This window comes from Mustelus asterias, chromosome 11 (assembly GCF_964213995.1).
Source record: "Mustelus asterias chromosome 11, sMusAst1.hap1.1, whole genome shotgun sequence".
Lineage (NCBI taxonomy): Eukaryota > Metazoa > Chordata > Chondrichthyes > Carcharhiniformes > Triakidae > Mustelus > Mustelus asterias.
Window position 1 is genome coordinate 84192536 of NC_135811.1, and position 23638 is coordinate 84216173.

The 23638-nt window shown below is 42.7% G+C and overlaps 1 protein-coding gene across 1 annotated transcript in view; it reads left to right on the forward strand.

Annotated features, from left to right (window-relative positions):
• Nucleotides 1–1278: 1278 nt before the first annotated feature.
• The window catches only part of LOC144500635 (acid-sensing ion channel 2-like), a 1309014-nt gene continuing 1286654 nt past the window's right edge, over nt 1279–23638 (forward strand). The window contains exon 1 of the mRNA XM_078223890.1: nt 1279–2394. Coding sequence (XP_078080016.1) covers nt 1834–2394 — 561 coding nt within the window. The 5' untranslated portion in view covers nt 1279–1833. The remainder of the gene's footprint in view (nt 2395–23638) is intronic.

Sequence of the window (23638 nt, forward strand, 5' to 3'; positions counted from 1 at the left end):
GCTTCAAAGAATGTGTATAACAGAAGTAAAAAAAAAAGGAAGCATGTTATTTTCTGCTGCTTTGATGGAATCTTACCAGGAAATATTGATTATAGGATGTGCCCATCTACACCAGTGAGTCCATCTGGCCCTAAAGGAACATCCTATGTGCAGATGGCACATTGCAACGGATTAAAGTGCCTTTATGAAACATCCTTACTTGCGACCAACAGCGTGGAAGGGTAATAATGCAATCCAATAATCTGACAGGGTAATGGTTGTCTCACTTGATTTCTCAAACAAACTTCCTCCCAAAACAAATTAAATCAAAACCGACAACACTCGGTGTCTGACGAGATCAAAGTGACCACGTTCGTGGTCTTGTCTCCTTTGTAAGAACAGATTAAAGCCAATAGTAGCATCTAAATTGAATAACCTCTGTTTGTACTTACTCCTTGTGGAGTAATAATCCATTATCATTCCAATTATGTAGGATTCAAGATCATGTCTTAAATGCAGCCAATAAGTTCACTGGAGCACTCTCTGCAATTCAGTGTGGCATAGTTTTACCGCATTTATTCAGCTGCTCAGAATCACTTACCTTAATGGATTAAGAATGGCAAAATCAAAGCTGTTTTTTTTGTCTCCGAGGAGGTTAATGTAACGTTTCTGACTGATGCCACAAACCTGAATCAGGGTTAATTCAGGCCAAGCAGATACAGTCAGTTTATTTAGAAGGGTTGGTTTTAATCCTATTAGTGACGACTATAAACTCCACAAAATATAAAAATGTCCCTGCACGCGCAATAATCTAGGCTTCCCCTCCTCTGCTCTGCTGGTCGGTAAGCCCCTAGTCAGGCACCACTGGAAGCTGGTGTTGTGATTCCCTCAAATGGATGATGTATTTAGCCTGAAACTCCGCACAGACGTGCACCAGATGCAACAGATCAATGAGTGCTTGCTTATGTCAATTGCTCTCAGTATCAAGTACTGACTATTTGGTTTATTTTATTTTTAACTGAATTTATTTCCTCTAAGCTTTAGCCTTTAAAGTTCTCATACATGCAAATTGTAAGTTGTACCTTTTTTTTTGTTTTCCCTATTTCACATCGGAGTACTGTTTCTGCCTGAAGGTTCTTGTAAGCTTGGGGTATCAATATAACTAATGTGCTCATTGTGAGTCTGTGGAGCCTTCTGCTGTTGTTGCTGCTGCTGCTGCTGCTGTTTTACTTGCAGACTGTCTCTCCTCCTCACTCCTTCCCTTTCTGTTTGCTATCTCTCTCTCTCTCTCTGATACAGCAATCCATTCCTACAGCCCGAGGAGCCTTGGATCATACTGACAGCTTCAGGAGAGTACCCAGAGATGGTTGGAGTTCAACAATAAGCAACATAAAGAGAAAGAAAACCAGGCAATCAATTTAAGGGACTATTCTCTAATAAATCATCATCTACAAGGCTGGCATCCCTGTGGACACTGAGCAGAGCATTTACACGAACTAACGGACTGCAAGCTGCTTCGTGGTTTGAGTGTTTCATCACAGATATTGTCAGCTGAAGAATCCTTATTACGATTGGTGGGATCTTTTATCCCTCCCACCCTGGCTTTCCATCCCCGCTGCTTCCAAACAGACGAAGGCTTCTTGATGGTGCTGTGGAAGTCAAAAGCCAGAGTTTGCTTCTATCTGCTGTAAAAAAAAAAGCTTTTCTTTCCACTCAAAAGGGGCAGTACAGACCAGCCAAAGCTGAGCTCTCAGGATAAAACCAAAACAACTGTTTGATGAACTGAAGCTCTTAGTGCACTAAGCAGCTGGAAGACTGGTTTAATTACACACACATACATACATAAATAAAGAGATGGATGAGAAGGAGAACAGCACAGGCAGTGTGGGGAGCCTTCAGCCTTCCAGCATCCACGTTTTTGCCAACACTTCATCCCTTCATGGAATCAGGCATATATTTGTCTATGGACCAATGACCATGCGGCGATTCATGTGGACTGTGGTATTTATTGGCTCGTTGGGCCTACTCGTGGTGGAATGTGCAGAGCGGGTGGCATTTTACTTCTCGTACCCGCATGTGGCCAAGCTGGAGGAGGTGGCCACAAACAACCTGGTCTTTCCTGCCGTCACTATCTGCAACTTGAATGAATTTCGCTTCTCAAAGCTGACCGTTAATGATCTGTACCATGCTGGCGAGCTGCTGGGACTGCTCAATGTCCACTTAGAGATCCAGAACCCCCAGCTGGCGGATCCCGTTGTGCTGAAAGCCCTCAAGAAGAAAGCCGACTTCACCCACTACAAGCCGAGGGTATTCAACATGCGTGAGTTTTACGATCGGGTTGGTCACAGTCTGAAGGATATGATGCTGTACTGCAAGTTCCGGGGACTTCGATGCACTCATAAAGACTTCAAAACAGTGAGTAAAAGTTTGACTCTGGGCCCATTTCAGTCAGTTCTCTTGATTCTATTTTCATTGACCTTCCTGTCGGTGCTGTCACAAAAACATAAATCTCATCGAAGAGACTAGTGATGCAAACGCGTGCAAATTATCCGTTAGTGACACATGTTGGATCCTGATGTTTTTAAAGTTTTACTCATTAAGTATTTTCAATAAGGACTTCATCTGAGTAGTGGCACCAACACGCAGATTTTTCTTTTGCTTTTATTAGCAAACTGAAAATACGGAAGCAAAATTTTTTTCCATCGATGAGATGGACAATATGAATAGAATAAATAATCTCACCAGTGACTGTCATTTCTCTGAGTGTGTAAAAGAAATGAACAACTTAACTCATGAAAGTCTGCTGGTTCAGAGTCTGTAGTGGTGCTGCTGTGGTAAGAATTTGTGTGAGAGCTAAAACTCGTGCCTTAGAATAGTTGGTTTGGGTGGAGCGTCTTTCTGACCCTTTCACTGGGCGGCTTCCACGTCACAGGTGTGCCCTTTGAGTGAGTTGTTGGCTGCTTGTGTTTGGAGCTGTGATCAGAATTTTCCCTAGTTATTGTACTATAATTAGGAGTGTCACTACATCATTTATGGTGGTATGTCAGTTGTATTAAGGATGTGATATTGCCTTTGCAGTTTGCTACATGACACATCAGCATGTTTATGTACAGAAGAGGGCAGAATGACATGTTCGGCAACATCATGTCATTATATTGTTGATGTGTCTGGTGCTTAAGTGTTTTATTAAAACTATGGCAAAAATAGGGTAGCTGTATTGAGCTAGTATTGCAGTAGATGTAAATCTCAAAATTGTTACTGACATCAACAAATGCCTTGCACCTTCACACGACAGTCCTTTTTGCCTGTTCTTTCCATGGATGTGTTAATCAGTTTAAACAGCCTACTGCCTCTGAATAATAGTGGACAGAGAAATGCCATATTCACTTGTTTAATTATTGATGTGCTGATATCGCTCGTGGTAGTGGGCGGTATGGTGGGAATCTGCTATAGCTTCCGACCTGATAGTGTGGATGCAGAGTTCTTGGTGCAGATTACTCCTCACTGTCCCAGGAACTGAGCTTGTCCAACTCTTACTCTAAGGTGATCCAGGCTGTATTCCACATCCTTTATAAAAGACAATGTGTTTCTCATTGCGTGCCACAAGATATTGGCCCAGATCTTGCTGTCTCTGGATCGTCGAGGCCAGATGGGCGACCCAAGATGCACATCGAGACCCTGTGGAAATTCTAATGTGCTGACCATCCTGGGAATTCCCAGGAAGTTTGAACTTATGACGGGCAAGTCCTCTGCTCCCTGGGCCCCTCCGGGAATTTCTCTAAGCTAGAGTCGGAGACTTCAGACAGTTCTGCGCGACATAACTGAATAGTTACCCAGGAAACGCTTGACAGAAAAATTGAAATGTAATGCCTGGGAACTTAAGAACTGACCCTCCAATTACGTACACTGACCTGTTGACTCCCCCGCTGACCCTCCCAACCACCAGACCATCCCCTCCCGCAACCCCCCTACCCTTCCCCATACCCATCACTCAATTACCCACCTGACCTGACCTGACTACCCTCCAACCAACCTACCATGTCATCCACCTGCCTATCTGGCAACCAATCCCCCTACTTTTGAACACCACTTTCAAGAGAACTGGGAGTGGGGGGGAAAACAAATCACCAAAGAGATCCCATTATGCAATTATTCTCAGCACCTTGTATGAAATTATCAATGCTGTGCCAAAATAAGTAAGTAATTTTCAATTTAGAGAGACACGTAATTTTCTTACAGTAGAAGATAGTCACAACTTAGGGAATTTTATTGAATCACATCAGTCATAATAGTGACTGGGAAAACTCAAATTAATTTGGAAGACTTGAATGTGTTCCTTTACCTGCAAAGGCACCAGTCGGGTTGTTCACATGACTAATAACTATTTGCATAAATTGTAAGGGTTTGCAATGTGGACTGAGTGATCGAAGTACGCACATATTTCAAATAGCTTTGGGGCAGGTACTGGCAATTTATAATTGCCATGACTAAAGTAAGGGAAATTGAGTATAAGTTAGCCACACAACTTACATCATCCACGCTACCCATCCTATCACCTTACCCATTCACTCATTCATCCAATCCCTCTGCACTAATATTAACACTGGATCCTTAAACTTACCATATGACAGCGAGTGATGTAAAAAGAGGTTGTATCTTGTTCCCCCTGCCCGGTGCTACAGCACTGTGATGGAGCTCTTTGATAGACATAGCTCTCTGCATTTCTGGAGAAGCTGGGCTTAAGATCCAGCAAGAAATGTAGCGCAGCGTCAAGGCATGGAAATGTTCCAGGAGAGCGGCAATCTAACAATGATTACTACTTCGAGGAAGATCCGGGTCTTTCGACAAATGAAGTTTGATGATGAGTTACAGTTTATTGCGAGATTCGTTTTGCTGTCCCACATTATTATGCTCTTGTTGATGAGGGAGACAGTGTTAACATAGTAAGAAGTCTCACAACACTAGGTTAAAGTCCAACAGGTTTATTTGGAATCATGAACTTTCGGAGAACTGCTCCTTCATCAGGTGAGGGAGCAGCGCAGTGAAAGCTCGTGATTCAAAACAAATCTGTTGGACTTGAACCTGGTGTTGTGAGACTTCTTACTGTGCCCACCCCAGTCCAACGCCGGCATCTCCACATCAATGTTAACATGGACAGCAGGAATTTCACACCAAGCACTCAGCCACCTATCACTACTAAATTAACTCTTGTAAAAGCAGAAACACTTGGCAATTGTGCTCACAATTACAGCAGCGAAAAAGTTTTAACTGCTTACCAAAGTTAAAGTTTATTTATTAGTGTCACAAGTAGGCATTAACACTTCAATGAAGGGGGCGGCACGGTAGCACAATGGTTAGCACGGCTGCTTCACAGCGCAGGGACCCAGGTTCGATTTCCCAGCTTGGGTCACTGTCTGTGTGGAGCTTGCACGTTCTCCCTGTGTCTGCGTGGGTTTCCTCCCGGGTACTCCGATTTCCTCCCACATTCTGAAAGATGTATTGGTTAGCGCCTTGACCCGAACAGGCGCCGGACTGTGGCAACTAGGGGAATGTCACAGTAACTTCTTTGCAGTGTTAATGTGAGTTTTACTTGTGACTAATAAATAAATTTTAACTTTGAACTTTAACTTTAAAGTTAGTATGAAAATCCCCGACCAGGGGTCCACACTGATTATTCTCTTTATGTCCTCATAAAAATACAATGCATATGTTCTCCCACTATCTTTACTGACAAATTGAAGGACCGATCTTGGGGTGTTGCGTGTGCAAGTATGATGTACAATAAGCTCCAGAGGTTTAGTGAAACAAATCAGTAATTTGCTGCTTTCCTCCTTTCTGTAACTACAATGATCACATTCACCTGATTTGGTCAATTTTCCCCATAAATGTTTGCCAACATGTCCCTGAGAGTGACGGGGAAGCTGAGTGAATACAATGTCTGCGGAAGCACGTTGTGTGGCTAACTTATACTCAATTTCCCTTACTTTAGTCATGGCAATTATAAATTGCCAGTACCTGCCCCAAAGCTATTTGAAATATGTGCGTACTTCGATCACTTAGTCCACATTGCAAACCCTTACAATTTATGCAAATAGTTATTAGTCATGTGAACAACCCGACTGGTGCCTTTGCAGGTAAAGGAACGCATTCAATTCTTCCAAATTAATTTGAGTTTTCCCAGTCACTATTGTGACTGATGTGATTCAATAAAATTCCCTAAGTTGTGACTATCTTCTACTGTAAGAAAATTACGTGTCTCTCTAAATTGAAAATTACTTATTTTGGCACAGCATTGATAATTTCATACAAGGTGCCGAGAATAATTGCATAATGGGATCTCTTTGGTGATTTGTTTCCGCCCCCCCCCCCCCTCACTCCCAGTTCTTTTGAAAGTGGTGTTCAAAAGGCAGCACTGTACCGGAGGATTGAGAATTAGTGATGAGTGAACCGCAATCTGAAGAAGACTTGAATCGCCGTCTGATCCAGACCAAAGTGAGCCAAAACCACAAGCTGAGTGAGACTGGAAACAACCTAAATCAGGCCAAACTAGGCTATGTAACACCCCAAAACAATCTGAAGAATAAGTATGAACAGGGCCAAAAATTGGAGTTCTGCAACAAACCTAAAGTACAATCCAAACCACAACAAACTTGACCAAAAACTGACTTTTAAATGAGTGTTGAACTGAGCCTAAACCATAATCTGAGGACAGCCAGGCGAAAGGAAAATGTGATATTGATTCTCAAGGAACGTTTTGGCCAGAAGCTGAATATCGTGCAGTTTTCTCTCCAGGGATCCACACCACATGTCTTTTTGCACTGTGGCTGGTTTGCAGTCCACCTGGCTCTTTACTGTTGAAGATTTTGTGGATATTTAACTACTTTTTGCTGTGTTGACTGGAGGAAAACAATGAGAAGGAAATGGATGGCCTTAGGGGGTTGAAGCTCTGCGATTCTAATAGTTATGATTTGGAGATGCCGGCGTTGAACTGGGGTATTCTAATTGTTATACAGCTACCTCTGACATATTTTCATATTGATGTAGAGGTGCTGTGATTGGTGATGACATTTGATGCGAGTCATCCTTACAAATACAAGTTAGTTACAGGATGCGTATCTCGCAAGGAGGATTTGTTTTAACTTTGTCTTTGAAATGGTTGTGAAATTTAGCAGTTGCGATATGCAATTATTTCGGGGATATATTTCTTTCTTTGATTTGTTACACTGTATATCTAACATTCGATATTGGAAAGGCAGAAATGTTCTCTTTGAATGTCAAGAAGATTACAACACCAGTTGTCTTTGATCTCTGCCACAAACTTCATTCCCTAACCATCCCTTCCATTCCGGGCAACGGTCTGATGTTGACTCCGATCTTTTGTGATGTTATATTTATGTTTGATCCTGAAATAAACTGTTATATCCATTCCACCACCAAGACTGCCTATTTCCTCCTCCCTAACACTGGCTGATCCTGCCTTAGCTCATCTGTTCCACCATGCCTTTGTTGTGTCCAGGCTTGACTATTCAAACACTCTGCCGGTCTTCCACCCTATATGGATTTGATTTGACTTGATTTATTATTGTCACATATATTGGGATACAATGAGAAGTATTGTTTCTTGCACGCTATACCGACAAAGCATACTGTTCATAGAGAAGTGTAACAGTCATAGCTAGGGTGTAGGCTAATATATGGTAGGTCCATTCAAAAATCTGATGGTAGCAGGGAAGAAGCTGTTCTTGAATCAGTTGAGTACTGATCTCAGACGTCTGTATTTTTTTCCCAACTGAGGAAGGTGGAAGGGAGTATGATGTCCGGGGTGTGTGGAGTCCATGATTATACTAGTTGCTTTTCCGAGGCAGCGGCAAGTGTAGATGAAGTCAGTGGATGGGAGGCTGGTTTATGTGATGGACTATGTTCACAATCTGAGCTCATCCAAAACTCTGCTGACTTTAACTAAGACCAAGGCCGGGATTTTCTGGCCCCTTGCAGTGGTTTTCTTCGACGCGAAGGTGGCTTGCCATTGGCTGATGGCAAGATCTATCAGCCCTACCGAAGTCGATGGCTATTTGCATTGCTTGCCGGCCACGCTGCCAGAGATCTCACCGTGGTCAATGTTGGCAGGACCCAAAGATCCTGCCCAAAGTCTCATTCAGCTATCACCCCTGTGCATGCTGACGTACGGTGGCTCCTCGTCCAATAAAGCCTCCATTTAAAAATCCATGTACTTGATTTCAAATTCGTCAATGGCCTTGATCTGCCCTAACTATGTCATCTCCTCCAGCTCTCCAAGTCTTTGAGAACCAGGGAGTTGAGCATTATGGGTGGAGAGGGAGGTGGGGGGTGGAGGCAGGAGGGGTGGGTGGTGGCAGGAAAGTGGAGTTGAGGCCGCAATCGGATCAACTATGATCTTATCGAATAGCGGAGCAGGCTCGAAGGACCTCCTCTGTTATTCTTATGTTCTTGTGAGATCTCTGCACTGCTCTAATTCTGGCATCTTACCCTGAGTTTCATTACTTCCACCAATGATGGTGTGTTTTCAGCTGTTTTGATCCAAAAACTCTGAAATTCCACCTGTGAACCTCTCTGCCTCTTTACCTCTTTCGGTTCCTTTAAGCTTTTCTTTAAAACCTGCCAGGTGGTTGGTCAATTGCCCCGCTATCTCCTGCGGCTTATTGACAATATGTTATTTATTGATAATGCTCTTGTGAAGTGCCTTGGGGCATTATTGGCCAGGCTACGTTCAAGACATTATAAAAGTACAAGTTGTTGTATATGTCTGGACTTCCCATACTGAACATTCAGATGTGTGTCCTAATTTCGACAGCTGAATAATCTCACATGAGCTGCAAACAGCATTCATTAACCACATATGAATAACTAATCTGAAACATCTCTTTTGAAATACGCCACGTAAAAGAATTTTCCCCTGAGGATGTTGCTCTTCAAAGTGAAGTTCCTATGCTGTGATGCTTATGTTATCAGGTCCCGTCACTGTGTACTGATCTGTGAGATCGTGTATTGATATGTGAGGTCATTGTGCCCTCTGAGGTATCAGGGGACGTCTGTTTAAAGATTGAAAGTGCATATGGGGGAGGCGGTGGCCTAGTAATATTATCGCGGGATAATTAATCTAGAAACTTGGCTAATGTTCTGGGACCCAGGTTCGAATCCCACCATGGCAGGTGGTGGAATTTTAATTCAATAAAAAATATCTGGAATTAAGATGACCATGAAACCATTGTCGATTGTTGTAAAAACCCATCTGGTTCACTAATGCCCTTTAGGGAAGGAAATCTGCTGTTCCTACCTGGTCTGGCCTCTATGTGACTCCAGAACTACTGCATTGTGGTTGACTCTCAACTGCCCTGCAAGGGCAGCTAAGGATGGACAATAAATGCTGGCCAGCCAGCGACACCCACGTCCCACAAATGAATTTTGAAAAATGACTCAATATTTGTGAAAGGGCTGGAGCTCAACTAACACATTTCTTTCATTGCAAAATTATTTCCATTTCACAGCAATGGCAATAAGACTCCAGGTCGCCGATTAGTCTATTCACACACCAGGCAGTTGGCACTTTCAAACTTGTTTCTAGTTCTTTTCCAGCAGTATACCTCTGGTCAGTGTAGTCCAGTTGTCTAAGAGCATTCTGAAGAATACACAATATGTGGATCAACAAAACATTGTAACAAAATGCTGTCTTCTCTTTATAGCTGCGTTCAACAAAAATTTGTTCCTTAAGATTTAAGAACCATAATTTATACTCATTATTGAAGCTGGAACTGGCTTTGGAATGGCTGAAAATGATCAAGAATTTTAACAGGTAGTACAACTCCAATCTCTGCAGTCCAAAGATGTGTGGGTTAGGTGGATTGGCCATGCTAAATTGCCCCTTAAGTGTCAGGGGGACTAGCTAGGGTAAATATATGGGGTTATGGGGACAGGGCCTGGGTGGGATTGTGGTCGGTGCAGACTCAATGGGCTAAATGGCCTCCTTCTGCACTGCAGGGATTCTATGATCCATGAAAATACAAATTGGTTAGAACAAACACTGGGCTTAGGTTGGTGTGTGCAGTTTATCTTCAGTGTAGATATGAACTGGTAGGCTAAGAGGAATCACTTATTCCCTGGCTTGAGCCCCTTTAATGTTGTTTACTTCATCCTTCAGTTGGTCATAAAAATCTAAATTATCTAGCCCTTGCAACTGCACATGATCACTCACTCCGCAACATATACTTCATGCACCTGAAGTTACATCCGCATTGTGAGTAAAGGGCAGATTCTGACAGTGATCTGAGTGCTCAGTCCTGTAGCTGGATGAATTGGATGTACATTGAGATAAAAACAGCAACTCTGTGCCAGTTATGGAGGAGCCATCTGAAGGGTGCAGCTGATATAAAATGCAGTCTTAGGGACTGATCAGGGTATTCACAAAGCAGTCTCCTTTGAACTGCACAGAGCAATGTTTCAAGGCACTCCCAGTGTTCTGGATTCTCTTAAGGTTAACTTTCAGGTGAATTGGTCGTTAGGAAGGCAAATGTAATGTTAGCACTCATTTCGAGAGGACTAGTATACATGTACTGCTGAGGCTTTATAAGGCTCTGGTCAAGATCACATTTGGAATATTGTGTGCAGTTTTGGGCCCCGTATCTAAGGAAGGATGTGCTGACACTGGGCCGAGTCCAGAGTAGGTTCACAAGTGATCGCAGGAATGAAAAGCTTGACATATGAGGAACGTTTGAGGACTCTGGTTCTGTACTCGATGGAGTTTAGAAGGATGGGGGGGGATAACATTGAAACTTACAGGATACTGAAAGGCCTGGATAGAGTGGACGTGGAGAAGATGTTTCCATTAGTAGGAGAGACTAGGATCCAAGGGTACAGCCTCAGAGTAAAGGGACTACCCTTTGGAACCAAGATGAGGAGGAATTTCTTCAGCCAGAGGGTGATGAATTTATGGAATTCATTTCCACAGAAGGCTGTGGAAGCCAGGTCATGGGTGTATTTAAGACAGAGATAGATTCTTCATTGGTAAGAGGATCAAAGGTTATGGGGAAAAGGTGGGAGAATGGGATTGAGAAACTTATGATTGAATGGCGGAGCAGACTTGATGAGCTGAATGGCCTAATTCCGCTCCTAAATCTCATGGTTACGATCAAGCTGAAAATGTGGTACAAAAGCAGAAAATCTTGGAAAGTCTGAACAAGTCTGACAGCATCATCTGACAAAGGGTCATCCAGACGCAAAAGGTTGGCTCTATTCTCTCTCCACAGATGCTTTCGGACCTGCTGCGATTTTCCAGCATTTTCTGTTTTTGCTTCAGATTTCACCATCTGCAGCTTTTTGCTTTTATGTTAAGCTGAAAGTGTGATTGGATTTGGTAGTATTATAATAAAAAAAAGCGGAGAAGTGTGTTTCTTTTTGATCACAGCTGACCTTTTCCATGGGCTTATCAAATGTATCATGACGATGGAGTCACTCCACTTAAATGAAAGTCAAACGAATTAATGTAGGATTGCAACCAAGAAGGTAGCTTTAGGTCAGATACCAATGCTTCCTGAGCATTTAGAATAGTTCATGACCTATTGATGGAACGGTGGTTGCTTGAATATTAACATACTGACATTGCGCATGTTTAGAATGAGGCTCGAGTGCTGCAATATCATCTGCCCACAAAACAGAAGGCTTAAAGTATTTTGCAGTATTGTGAAATACACTTCAGGATAAATGGCTTATGTGCTTAATTTTGTGCAGCATCGCAAAGATTCAGCTCAAGCCTTGAAATAGTATAGGAATTAATGAGTGGCTCAGGCAAACACGTAACCTAGCCCTGAGAATTAATGGCTCACTGACATCTTGAAGGCTGATTGACAAAGCTTAACTACCGTGTGAATGACTTGACTGTTTGTAAAAGAGAACCTTTTTAAATGGCAATAACGAGCTGTTAAGAAGAGTATGGACATTTCTATTATTAACATATATTTACATTAACAGCACAGTCGTTCATATCACCGGGGCAGCACGGTGACACAGTGGTTAGCACTGCTGCCTCACAGCGCCAGGAACCCGGGTTCGATTCCCGGCTTGGGTCACTGTCTGTGTGGAGTCTGCACATTCTCCCCGTGTCTGCATGGGTTTCCACCAGGTGCTCCGGTTTCCTCCCACAGTCCAAAGATGTGCTGGTTAGGTGAATTGGCCATGATAAATTTTCCCTCAGTGTACCTGGAGTGTGGCAACCAGGGGATTTTCACAATAACTTCATTGCAGTATTAATGTGAGCCTCCTTGTGACTAATAAAATACACACATCAACAATTCTTGTGTCTACATACATAGCAGGTAATTTCTAAAAATTTTATTAGTGTCACAAGTAGGCTTACATTCACACTGCAATGAAGTTACTGCGAAAATCTCCTAGTCGCCACACTCTGGTGCCTGTGGGTACATTGAGGAAGAACTTAGCATGGCCAATGCACCTAACCAGCACGTCTTTCAAACTATGGGAGAAAACCGGAGCACCCGGTGGAAACCCACGTAGACACGGGGAGAATGCGCAGGCTCTGCACAGACAGTAACCCAAGCTGCAAATTGAACCTGGGTCCCTGGTGCTGTGAGACAGCAGTGTTAACCACTGTGCCATCCATAGTGTGGTGAACCATAGATGGTGACCACTATGGGTACTGAACCATAGATGGTTATCACTATGGGTACTTGTACATATGTTACTGTTGTTACTGTTGGGGTTAGGGTTGGGGTGTTCCACCTGTTGGTATTGTTCTGTGGTACGCTCCGGTTGGCTCCGCCTACCTATAGGAGTATAAAGGTCACTGCACTGCCTAGTGACCCTTTAGTCTGGGATTGTATTGTGAAGCAGTATGCTCCATTCTTGTTACTAATAAAAGCCTTTATTTCCCGGGTACGATCCAGCCTCCCGAGTGAATTAATCGCGCATCACATAGTGGATTCAAGACTTTAAGTACTCATGGATCTTTGGTGTTGCTAATGGCGTGCTCCTTTCCTATTTCTTATGTTCTTATATAACTAAAATAATACACTGTTTCAAACTAATGGAAGCACCGTGCTACGTAACATATGCCATATGATTCTGCTGGCAAAGTATAGTTGTTCCTTCTTCAAGTCAATTAGATGCAAACTGATCTTGGATGCGTGGTTCAATTTGAGGTCAGATGTCTTTATACATTCTTTCATCTTTATATTTTTCAATGATGGTATTTTTGATGATTTTCTTTGCCTTTTTGGGATGTTTTTAAAGTGACTGCAAGCTGAATGGAACAGAGGCAGCAGCAGGAAGTGTAAGTTATCAGATGCAAAGAGAAATAGAGAGGGTAAGGAAGGTTTCAGAGAAAAAAAGACAAAGTTAAACTTTTTTTTACATTTTAAAATTGAGAACAACAATTAAAAGCTGAAGGATTGATGCACCATGGGTAGGATTGTCTGGCCATCCACGTCAATGGGATACTTTGGGCCCGCTGACAGTAAACGGATATTTGGTTGAACGTCAAATTCTCCATCCTCGCTGGCAGTGGTGACGGGCATGAATGGCTGGAGAATTCTGGCCCATATTTGTAATCTTTCAATGCCCGAGAGGCTGTTTAACAGTAATTAGCATTTGTGTTGTTAAAAGGGTGCAGGCACCAAAATGACCAAACCTTAACTTTTCATAGAATCATAGAATCCCTACAGTGCAAAAAGAGGCCATTTGGCCTATCGAGTCTGGACCGACAACAGGTCCTGTCCCTGTAACCCCATGTATTTACCCCTGTTAATCCCCCTGACATTAAGCGGCAATTTAGCATGGCCAGCCAACCTAACCAATACACCTTTGGACTGTGGGAGGAAACCGGAACACCCAGGGGAAGCCCAGGCAGACACGGGGAGAATGTGCAAACTCCACACAGGCAGTTATCTGATGCTGGAACTGAACCCAGGTCCCTGGCGCTGTGAGGCAGCAGTGCTAACCATTGTGCCACGAGTTGAGTCCATCACTACCGTGCAAGTACAAATACTTCACCTCATTGCATTTGAACGTTAAGTCAGATAGTACAATACTGTTAGCTCTGGGAAAATGGCAGAGTGATGCATCGAAGGCACCAACCTTTGAAACTTTGCATTTAATCACACATTTGCCATTGCCTGAAATTGCTATACAGTTTGCGCATAAATAGCAGAGTGCTGTTAGCTTCACTGTTAGTTTCACAATACATTCTGGCCCATTAGATCATGGAATTTCTATTTTAGTTTGCAATATGTCTTAAAGTGCTGATGTTCTGTGCCTCTCAATGAACTCAAATGCGAGCAGCAGTTGTTACGATCTCAAGGGAGACCATTAATTTTTAAAAAGAAATTCAAACTCCCAGTTATTAACTGAAAGAATCACGCCACAGGACTTCATGTTTTAAACAAAAACTTTTACTGCACAAAATTAAACAAACCCAGAATTATTCACTGAACACTATATTTGGCAAACGCTGATTATTTAATGTTGAAAATCTCAGCAGGACACTCCCTGTTCTATTTTATTTCCACCAAGAGTTCCCAATAAAGTACAGGATCTTGAGAGTTCTGTCATCCCCCTCAGCGCAAACCGTAGTGTGCCACAGCTCTTAATAATTCACTATTTCTCCTCAATTTTTCAGTTTGACACTTTCATTTCTGGAGCGCTCTCTCCCTTTTGAGGATTCCATGGCCGATCTCTTCCAATAGATTTACTCAGCAAAAGGGGCAGCACGGTGGCACAGTGGTTAGCACTGCTGCCTCACAGCGCCAGGGACCTGGGTTCAATTCCAGTCTCTGGTCACTATCTGTGTGGAGTGTGGTGAACCATAGATGGTTACCACTATGGGTACTTGTACATATGTTACTCTTGTTACTGTTGGGGTTAGGGTTGGGGTGTTCCACCTGTTAGCATTGTTCTGTGGTTCACTCCGTTTGGCTCCGCCTCCTTATAGGAGTATAAAGGTCACTGCCACTTCCTAGTGGCCCTTAGTCTGGGATAGTATTGTTAAGCAGTATGCTCTATTCTTGTTGCGAATAAAAGCCTTTATTCCCGGGTACGATCTAGCCTCCCGAGTGGATTAATCGCGCGTCATGGAGTTTGCACATTCTCCCCGTGTCTGCGTGGGTTTCCTCTGGATGCTCCGGTTTCCTCCCACAGTCCAAAGATGTGAAGGTTAGGTGGATTGGCCATGCTAAATTGCTCCTTAGTGTCAGGGGGACTAGCTCGGGCAAATGCATGGGTTTATGGGGTTAGGGCCCGGATGGGATTGTGGTCGGTGCAGACTCGATGGGCTGAATGGCCTCCTTCTGCACTGTAGGATTGTACGATCTGACAGATTTAATTGCTGATGCACTTGAAATTTTAATTTGAACATGGGCACCACTTGCAATTCATGTTTAGTGACTCCAGATCAGGAAAACATCTGGTTCCGAATGGCCTCTGTTCTCTTTGTTCTGGTTGCCAGTAGATACACCACTGTCTTCTCGTAGTCTTTTAAGCTGATTAACTGTTTCTGTGAGAAAACACACAGAAAAATCCCAAACAAAAGACGGCTTTCCTCAATCTAGCCCCATGGCAATGTGGCATCCCAAGGATGTCCCAGGGAGAGATTTCAATTAATTAACTGAAATTTCAAAACTTGTCCTTTCAGCTGACACTCTGATATAGGGGCCACCAAAGGCTCCGTCCCCTTCAGGCCCTACCTGAAGATGTTTGTATCTTTTATGCATAGTCCCATGTGCCTCTCTTTTCAAATGTGGAAATGGCTGGTGAGACAAGGTCAGATATAAAAGATTAAGCTGACTTATTTCATAGAAAGTTAACATGTACAGCAAGTTACACTGGACTCCAATTAGGATATCTGCAAGTAGATGGAATTGTGAAGCTTGCTCATGACTTGAATACAGAGTTAAAAGAAAATATATTTTTGTGTAGAGATGTATTTGATGAAGTGGTTGATGCAAGGTCATTTTTTCGCTTCATTTGTGAAGTGTAGTTGATTAAATGTCATCTTGATACAACTGAATATAATTCTGTTGAAAATTGGTACTTGTAACCTAATTACAAATCAAAATACAACAAAATAACATTATGATATTCCGATTTTTCTGAAAATCAAATCAAAATGTAGATATTCAAAACATATACAATGGATCAGGAATGCAGGAGCAGACGTAGCTGGGGGTATAGGAAGACAAATCATTGAAGGTGACAGGACAGATTGTGAAAGTAGTTAAAATGGATTCTGAGCTGTATAAGTAGAGGCGTAGAGGAGAAAAGCAAGGAAATAATTTCAAGCCTTTAGAAGGCATTTGTTCTGCTTCACCTGGAGTATTCTGTCCAATTTTTTATGTTGAATTTTATTAGTGTCACAAGTAGGCTTACATTAACACTGCAATGAAGTTGCTGTGAAAATCCTCTAGTCGCCACACTCTGGCGCCTGTATGGGTACACTGAGGGAGAATTTAGCATGGCCAATGCACCTAACTGGCACATCTTTCAGACTGTGGGAGGAAACCAGAGCACCTGGAGGAAACCCATGTAGACACGGGGAGAACGTGCAGACTCCACACAGACAGTGACCCAAGCTAGGAATCGAACCCGTGTCCCTGGCGCTGTGAGGCAGCAGTGTTAACCACTGTGTCACCGTTTCCGTTCTAGCCATCCCACTTCAGGGAGGACATGAAGCCTTTAGAATGGTTGCAAAAAATATTTACGAGAATGCCTCCAGGGATGATGGACATCAGTTACATGGATAGATTGTAGAAATTGTGGTTGTTCTCTGTAAGAAAGCGAACATTGAAAGGAGATTTGATACAGGTACGCAAAATCACGAGAAGCCTGGGCAGAGACAGGGTAAAACTGTTCCCATTGGCGGAAAGGTTGAGAACTAGAATGAGGAAAAACTGCTTTATGCAGTGAATGATTCAGATCTGGAATGCATTACCTAAGAGTGTGGTGTAGATGGATTCAATTGTTGCTTTCAAAAGAGAATTGGATAGTTGTCAGAACAGAGAATATTTTCAAGGCTTCGAGGAAATGGTGGGTGAATGGAACTAGTTGAGTTGCTCTACAGAAACCGGATGAGCAACTCTGTGTGGTAACCATTCTATGGTTCTATAATTCGATCTCTGTAAAATATTGCCATACATCTTAACATTGGAGATTGCAAAGGAATTGTGCTGTATTGATTGAAGTACAACACTTAAGGAATAGAGCTGTACACAGTGGTATACAATTTAACAGATGCAGTAATATAGAATAACCAGCTAGATATTGTGGTCAATGGCACTTGCTGCTGACCTAAAAGAACGCAGTACGCACAGCAGGGTAAGCAACCCATCACATTGAGGCATTCTCACAGACAGCACACTAGAAGTTAAAAGCATTTTATCTTTCACCTTAAATTTTCAGATAGCAAAATAGATACTACTTGAATTTGGAGCTAAAATATCATTAGAAACAAACCCTTCTGTTAAAGTGTTTTTTTTCAAGTCTGATTTAAAACAAAAATCATTATGCAAAACACCAATGTTCCACAAGTATAAAATTAGCATTTCAAGGCCACTGAGAGTATTTAGCAGTAATTATGAAGTTAGTAAACCATTAAAAACCCAACTACGCCACATTCAATTGAGTGCAACTTTTTAAGGGTTTCTGCAGTGAAGCTAACAATGCAGAAGTGGAAAGTTTCATTAATTCACTGATTACTTAGGGATTGCAATCGAGGGAAAACCTCAACAGTGCAGCCTCTGGGGGGGTGTTGAATTACTGACAGCTACTGACGTGCGAAGGTTCCTGAAGTTCCTGACAGTTTGAGTGGAGTAATGATCTGGGCTGTTTTAAACTGGAGGGATGGGGCAAGTTTCACCTTGAAAGTAAATTGGGTGGTTGTGGGAGAATCATTTTCCCTCGGCTCAGTGATGTCAGTGGGAAACCTTATCGAATAGATGAGCTCCTGGGCGCTGCTTCTACTTGGGAAGAGTAGAGAATCTAACGAGGTATTGTCTATGAGCAACAAAGCAGCATTTTTAAAGATCAGAGGTTCAAAGGAGCAGGTACATTCAGGGCGGGAGAATTATAAAGAGCACACCTAGCAGTAAGGAACTGAAGTTAAGGAAATCGTAAGGACCAAAAGCCTCTCAAGGGAATCAAGGAAAAATAAGTGCCTGAACTGCTTCCGGCTTTCACTTGCTGTAGATAATAATCCTTTTAATGGCTTCCTCCTGATCTGTACTACTCCTGTTTTGTGGATCTAATCAGGGCTTTGTATAGCAGAAGCAAGATTTCTATGCCCTTGAGGGAATAGCAGTAGCAGCACTGATTGATCTGAAAGTTACACTGGGGTCTTAACTGCATCATTTGATCCTATTTACAAATGTTTGTCTGGTCTTGTCTACTACTGGTAAAAAGAATGCCCAAAAGTGGGAATGGCAGATCTCCAATGTTGAGTGGTTGGAACATTGTACGAGGGTTTTTAAAATGTCCTTTTATTAGTGTCAAAAGTAGGCTTACATTAACACTGAAGTTACTGTGAAAATCCCCTCATCACCACACTCCGGCATCTGTTCAGGTTACACTGAGGGAGAATTTAGCAGGGCCAATGCACCTAACCAGCACGTCTTTCGGACTGTGGGAGGAAACCCACGCAGGCATGGGGAGAACATGCAGACTCTGCACAGACGGTGACTCAGGTCGGGAATCGAACCCGGGTACCTGGCGCTATGTGGCAGAAGTGCTAACCACTGTGCCACCGTGCCGTCTGTGTCCTGCTACCACGTCATGTACAAATGTGCATATTGCTTCATAAATCATAATGGATGCTATTTAATAGGAGAAATCATGCCAAATTTTGTATTACAATGGCCTGGCTTTATGTCGTGAATATAGGAGGCTAGAAGACAAGGGGATAGAAATCTTGTTTCAGTTCAACGGTGCAAAGCCTTGGTTGTGAGCAGTTCTGGGCACCAACCACACCTTGGAAACGATGTATTGGCCTTGGAGTGCAGTATAGGTTTAGCAGATGATGCCTGTACACAGAGGGCTAAATTATGAAGAGAGATTACACAGACTAGGGTGCATTCCCTGGAATTTAGAAAGTTAATTGGTGATTTGATCAACATTTTCAAGCTGTCATGGAGAACGGATTAGATAGCCAGAGAAAGACTAATTCTGCTGGTTGGGGAGTCCAGGGAGCATAGTCCAAAAATTAGAACCAGATCGTTCAGAAATCTGGTTGGGAAACATTTCTTCACTCAAAGGGTAGTAAAAGTTTGGAACTCTCCTCTGCAAATGTTGCTCGATCAATTGTTAATCCTAAAACCGGAGTTTGAAAGATTTTTGTTATCAAATATATTAAGGGACATGGAGAAACAGTGAGTATGTGGAGTTGGATCACAGATCAGTCATCATCTTACTCTTATCCCAATGTTCCTTGAATCATAGAATCCCGACAGTGCAGAAGGAGGCAATTTGGCCCATCGAGCCTGCACCGACAACAATCCCACCCAGACCCAATCGCATAACCCCACATATTTACCTTGTTAATCCCCCCTGACACTAAGGAGCAATTTACCATGGCCAATCAACCTAACCCCCTGCACCTGTTTGGAGTGTGGGAGGAAACCAGGCCACCCAGAGAAGGACACGGGGAGAACATGCAAACTCCACATGGACAATCGCCCGAGGCTGAAATTGAACCCGGGTCCCTGGTGCTGTGAGGCAGCAATGCTAATCACTGTGCTGCATTCAGAAAGACACTCTACAGGAGCCTTATCAGACAAAATTCAACATTGAAACAAATGAGGAAACAACAGGTCAGGTGACTAAAAGCTCGATCAAAGAAATAGATTTTAAGGAGGATCCTCCAGTTACATGATTTTTAAAAATATTAATTAATGGGATGTGGGTGTCGTTGACTAGGCCAGCATCTATTGCCCATCCCTAATTGCTCTTGAACTGAATGGTATTTCAGAGGGCATTTAAGAGTCAACCACATTGCTGTGGTTCTGGAGTCACATGTAGGCCAGACCAGGCAAGGATAAAAGTATACCAAATGGTATGACTGGAGGGATGGAGATGCGTGGAATGATGCATCAGTACAGGAGTAGAGCTGTATGAAATTAACCAACAACATAAAATATTGGAGACACTCTGCAGATCCGTCAGCATTTGTCAAGAGAGAAGGTAGATTTTAATGTTTTGGATGTGTACCCTTCATCAGCAATATAGAATCACACATAACTGGAGGGAAAGAACTGTGTGGAATGATGTATTACTGGAGACATGAAGCTGTATGGAATGATAAATAACTCGAGGGATAGAGCTCTGTAGAATGATATGCAACTGTGATGGAACTGCACAGGATAATACGTAATATGTATATATAATGAGGGCAAAGGATTTGTACAGAAAAAAAATATAATAAACAGTTGTTATTGGAAAATGATTGAGCAGTGTAGAACATCTGACATCCTTAGTAGTGTTAAATAAGAATTATGCTGTTTGTTATCTGTTGTTCTTGAAACAATTTCTGCTGAGAATGGAGTCAAAATATCACTGCAAAATAATGTAAAAGTCTTAAGGCACAGTCGCCATCAGCAAGGTTCATATTTTCCACTTTCAGGTTTTACATTTTCAGCCATTCAGATAAGATGAAGTGCAGCAGATCTGCAAAATGGACAGTTGCCCCAGAGAGAAAATAAAACAAACTACACTGGATTCCATCCTCCTCATAATCCTCAAAGGTTCATTAATTTAATTTGGGGAAAAACATATTGAAATCCCCAATGTGATTATTACATTCCCTTGTCCACAGTAATTAATTCTACCGACAACAATTAATATTTTTTTCTGAGTTCTCTTGGGATTTGCTGCACCTTGTTTGAGAAATTATTAGGCACTGATTTTAAATTGAAATTTCCTTTCATACCATCGTCAATAGGGCGGCACAATGGTTAACCCTGCTGCCTCTCAGCGCCAGGGACCCCGGGTTCGATTCCCGGCTTGGGCACTCTGTGTGAAGTCTGCACGTTCGCCATGTGTCTGCATCAGTTTCCTCCCACAGTCCAAAGATGTGCGGGTTAGGTGGGTTGGCCATGCTAAATTGCCCCTTAGTGTCAGGGGGACTGGCTAGGGTAAATGCATGGGGATGGGCCTGGGTGGGATTGTGGTCGGTGCAGACTTGGGCCGAATGGCCTCCTTCTGCACTGTAGGATTCAATGATTCTATGAATAGCAGTAGAGCAAGGTTTGGGATCACTGTGCTTGAGTTATCAAATTCATCCCACTCCCCCCTCATCCCCTTGTGATTTTTAAAATTTTCTCTTCAACTATTTATCCAATTCACTTTTGAAGGTGACCCCCAAATTTGGAAGCACCATCCTTTCAGGCAGTGCATTCCAGATCATTACACAGTCATAACAACTGAATAATTTCACTGTGATTTCTAATTTGTACATTTAGAAAATGTGGCAAATAATTTGTTTCATAAATTCATAATCAGCAAAGTACTTTGGGAGAAATTCAGTTTTGCAATTGGTTAAAATACTGTCATTTCATTTCTGGAACCGTGGTTCAAGTCTGGCCTGATGTGATGATCATTTTCTTTCTGCTACCTGCAATGATCCTGCATGAAGGGAGCCTGCCCAGTTCAGCTTCCTTGCCTGATGGGATGATTCCACAGCAGGAAGCTGTGGCAGTCTGGTTAATCAATTAATCAAGAGAATGGCTGTTGCAACAGGGATTACTTTTCTGCAATTAGGCTCTGGAAATGGTTTGGGAGGATTGAATAGCACCTTTCACTTCATCAAACACCTGGGTTTGTGTGCCATTAGGTGACAGGAGTAACCCATCTTCTCGTACTGGCATCACTCCCGTTGAGCACTGAGATTAATCACAAAAACAAACAGATAAAGTCATTGAGTTGAAGTGTTCACAAATCAGTCTGTGGCTCTATCTGGGGTGTTCCATTTGTTTGTCCATTAGCAAGAAGTCTCACAGCACCAGGTTAAAGTCCAACAGGTTTATTTGGTATCATGAACTTTTGGTGCGCTGCTCCTTCATCAGGTGCAGTCATCACTCACCCGATGAAGGAGCAACACTCCGAAAGATCGTGATACCAAATAAACCTGTTGGACTTTAACCTGGTGTTGTGAGACTTCTTACTGTGCTTACCCCAGTCCAACGCCGGCATCTCCACATCATGTTTGTCCGTCGCGGCAATTTTCTAAAAATAAGTCAGTGTTTGTCAAAAATGTCATCATATATAGGTGGGTTTCCAATATTTGGCATTCTTCTGTGTTGAAAGAATACATACAGCATTGTCCTCAATACTTTTGCCTGCCCATTATTCATTCGTTGGTAATCTTAAGCTGGTTTCATGAAACAAATGTTTATAGGCAAATTGAAGGATAATGGGCATTAACTTTGGCTCCATTGCCCTGTTTTTATCAGCATATTTGGGTGTGAAATGGCAGCATTGCCATGCACACACACTTCTGGCTTGGGCCTCGCCAGTTGCCATTTTGGTTAGCAACGCTATTAGGAGCATGTGTTAGACGTGTGCAGAATAGGCAGAACGTGATATTAGTCAGCTTGTCTCAATGATTTGATTCCCGTGGTGCTATTTTAGACTTCAACACTCCAGCTAACGTTCTCTTTTAACCATCAAGCCTGGCTGAACATGCATTCATGGACCACCCACAAGTGCTATTTAAAGGGATCATGAATTACCTTTAAGTTAGATGCTGATTGAATTCCACTGCCTGCTGCTGAATTTGGAGAAATGCTGAGAGTTTTCCACTGCTACTCAAAGTTGCTGAAATTTACATGGAGTTGGGTTGGTTGCATTTGTTAAAGTGCTTGGCCCTCGTTTCATGTGAACAAAGAAAATTACAGCACAGGAATAGGCCTTTCGGCCCTCCAAGCCTGCACCGACCATGCTGCCCGACTTAACTAAAACTCCCTACCCTTCCGGGTTCCATATCCCTCTATTCCCATCCTATTCATGTATTTGTCAAGAAGCCCCTTCAAAGTCACTACCGTATCCGCTTCCACTACCTCCCCCGACAACAAGTTCCAGGCACCCACTACTCTCTGTGTAAAAAATCTGCCTCGTACATCTCCTTTAAATCTTGCCCCTCGCACCTTAAACCTATGCCCCTGAGTAATTGACTCTTCCACCTTGGGAAAAAGCTTCTGACTATCCACTCTGTCCATGCCTCTCATAATTTTGTAGACTTCTATCAGGTCTCCCCTCAATCTCCGTCGCTCCAGTGAGAACAAACCAAGTTTCTCCAACCTCTCCTCATAGCTAATGCCCTCCATACCAGGCAACATCCTGGTAAATCTTTTCTGTACCCTCTCCAAAGCCTCCACATCCTTCTGGTGGTGTGGCGACCAGAATTGAACACTATATTCCAAGTGCGGCCTAACTAAGGTTCTATAAAGCTGCAACATGACTTGCCAATTTTTAAACTCAATGCCCTGGCCGATGAAGGCAAGCATGCCGTATGCCTTCTTGACTACCTTCTCCACCTGTGTTGCCACTTTCAGTAACCTGTGTACATGTCCCTCTGCCTATCAATACAAGAGTTCTGCCATTTACTGTATATTTCCTATCTGTATTAAACCTTCCA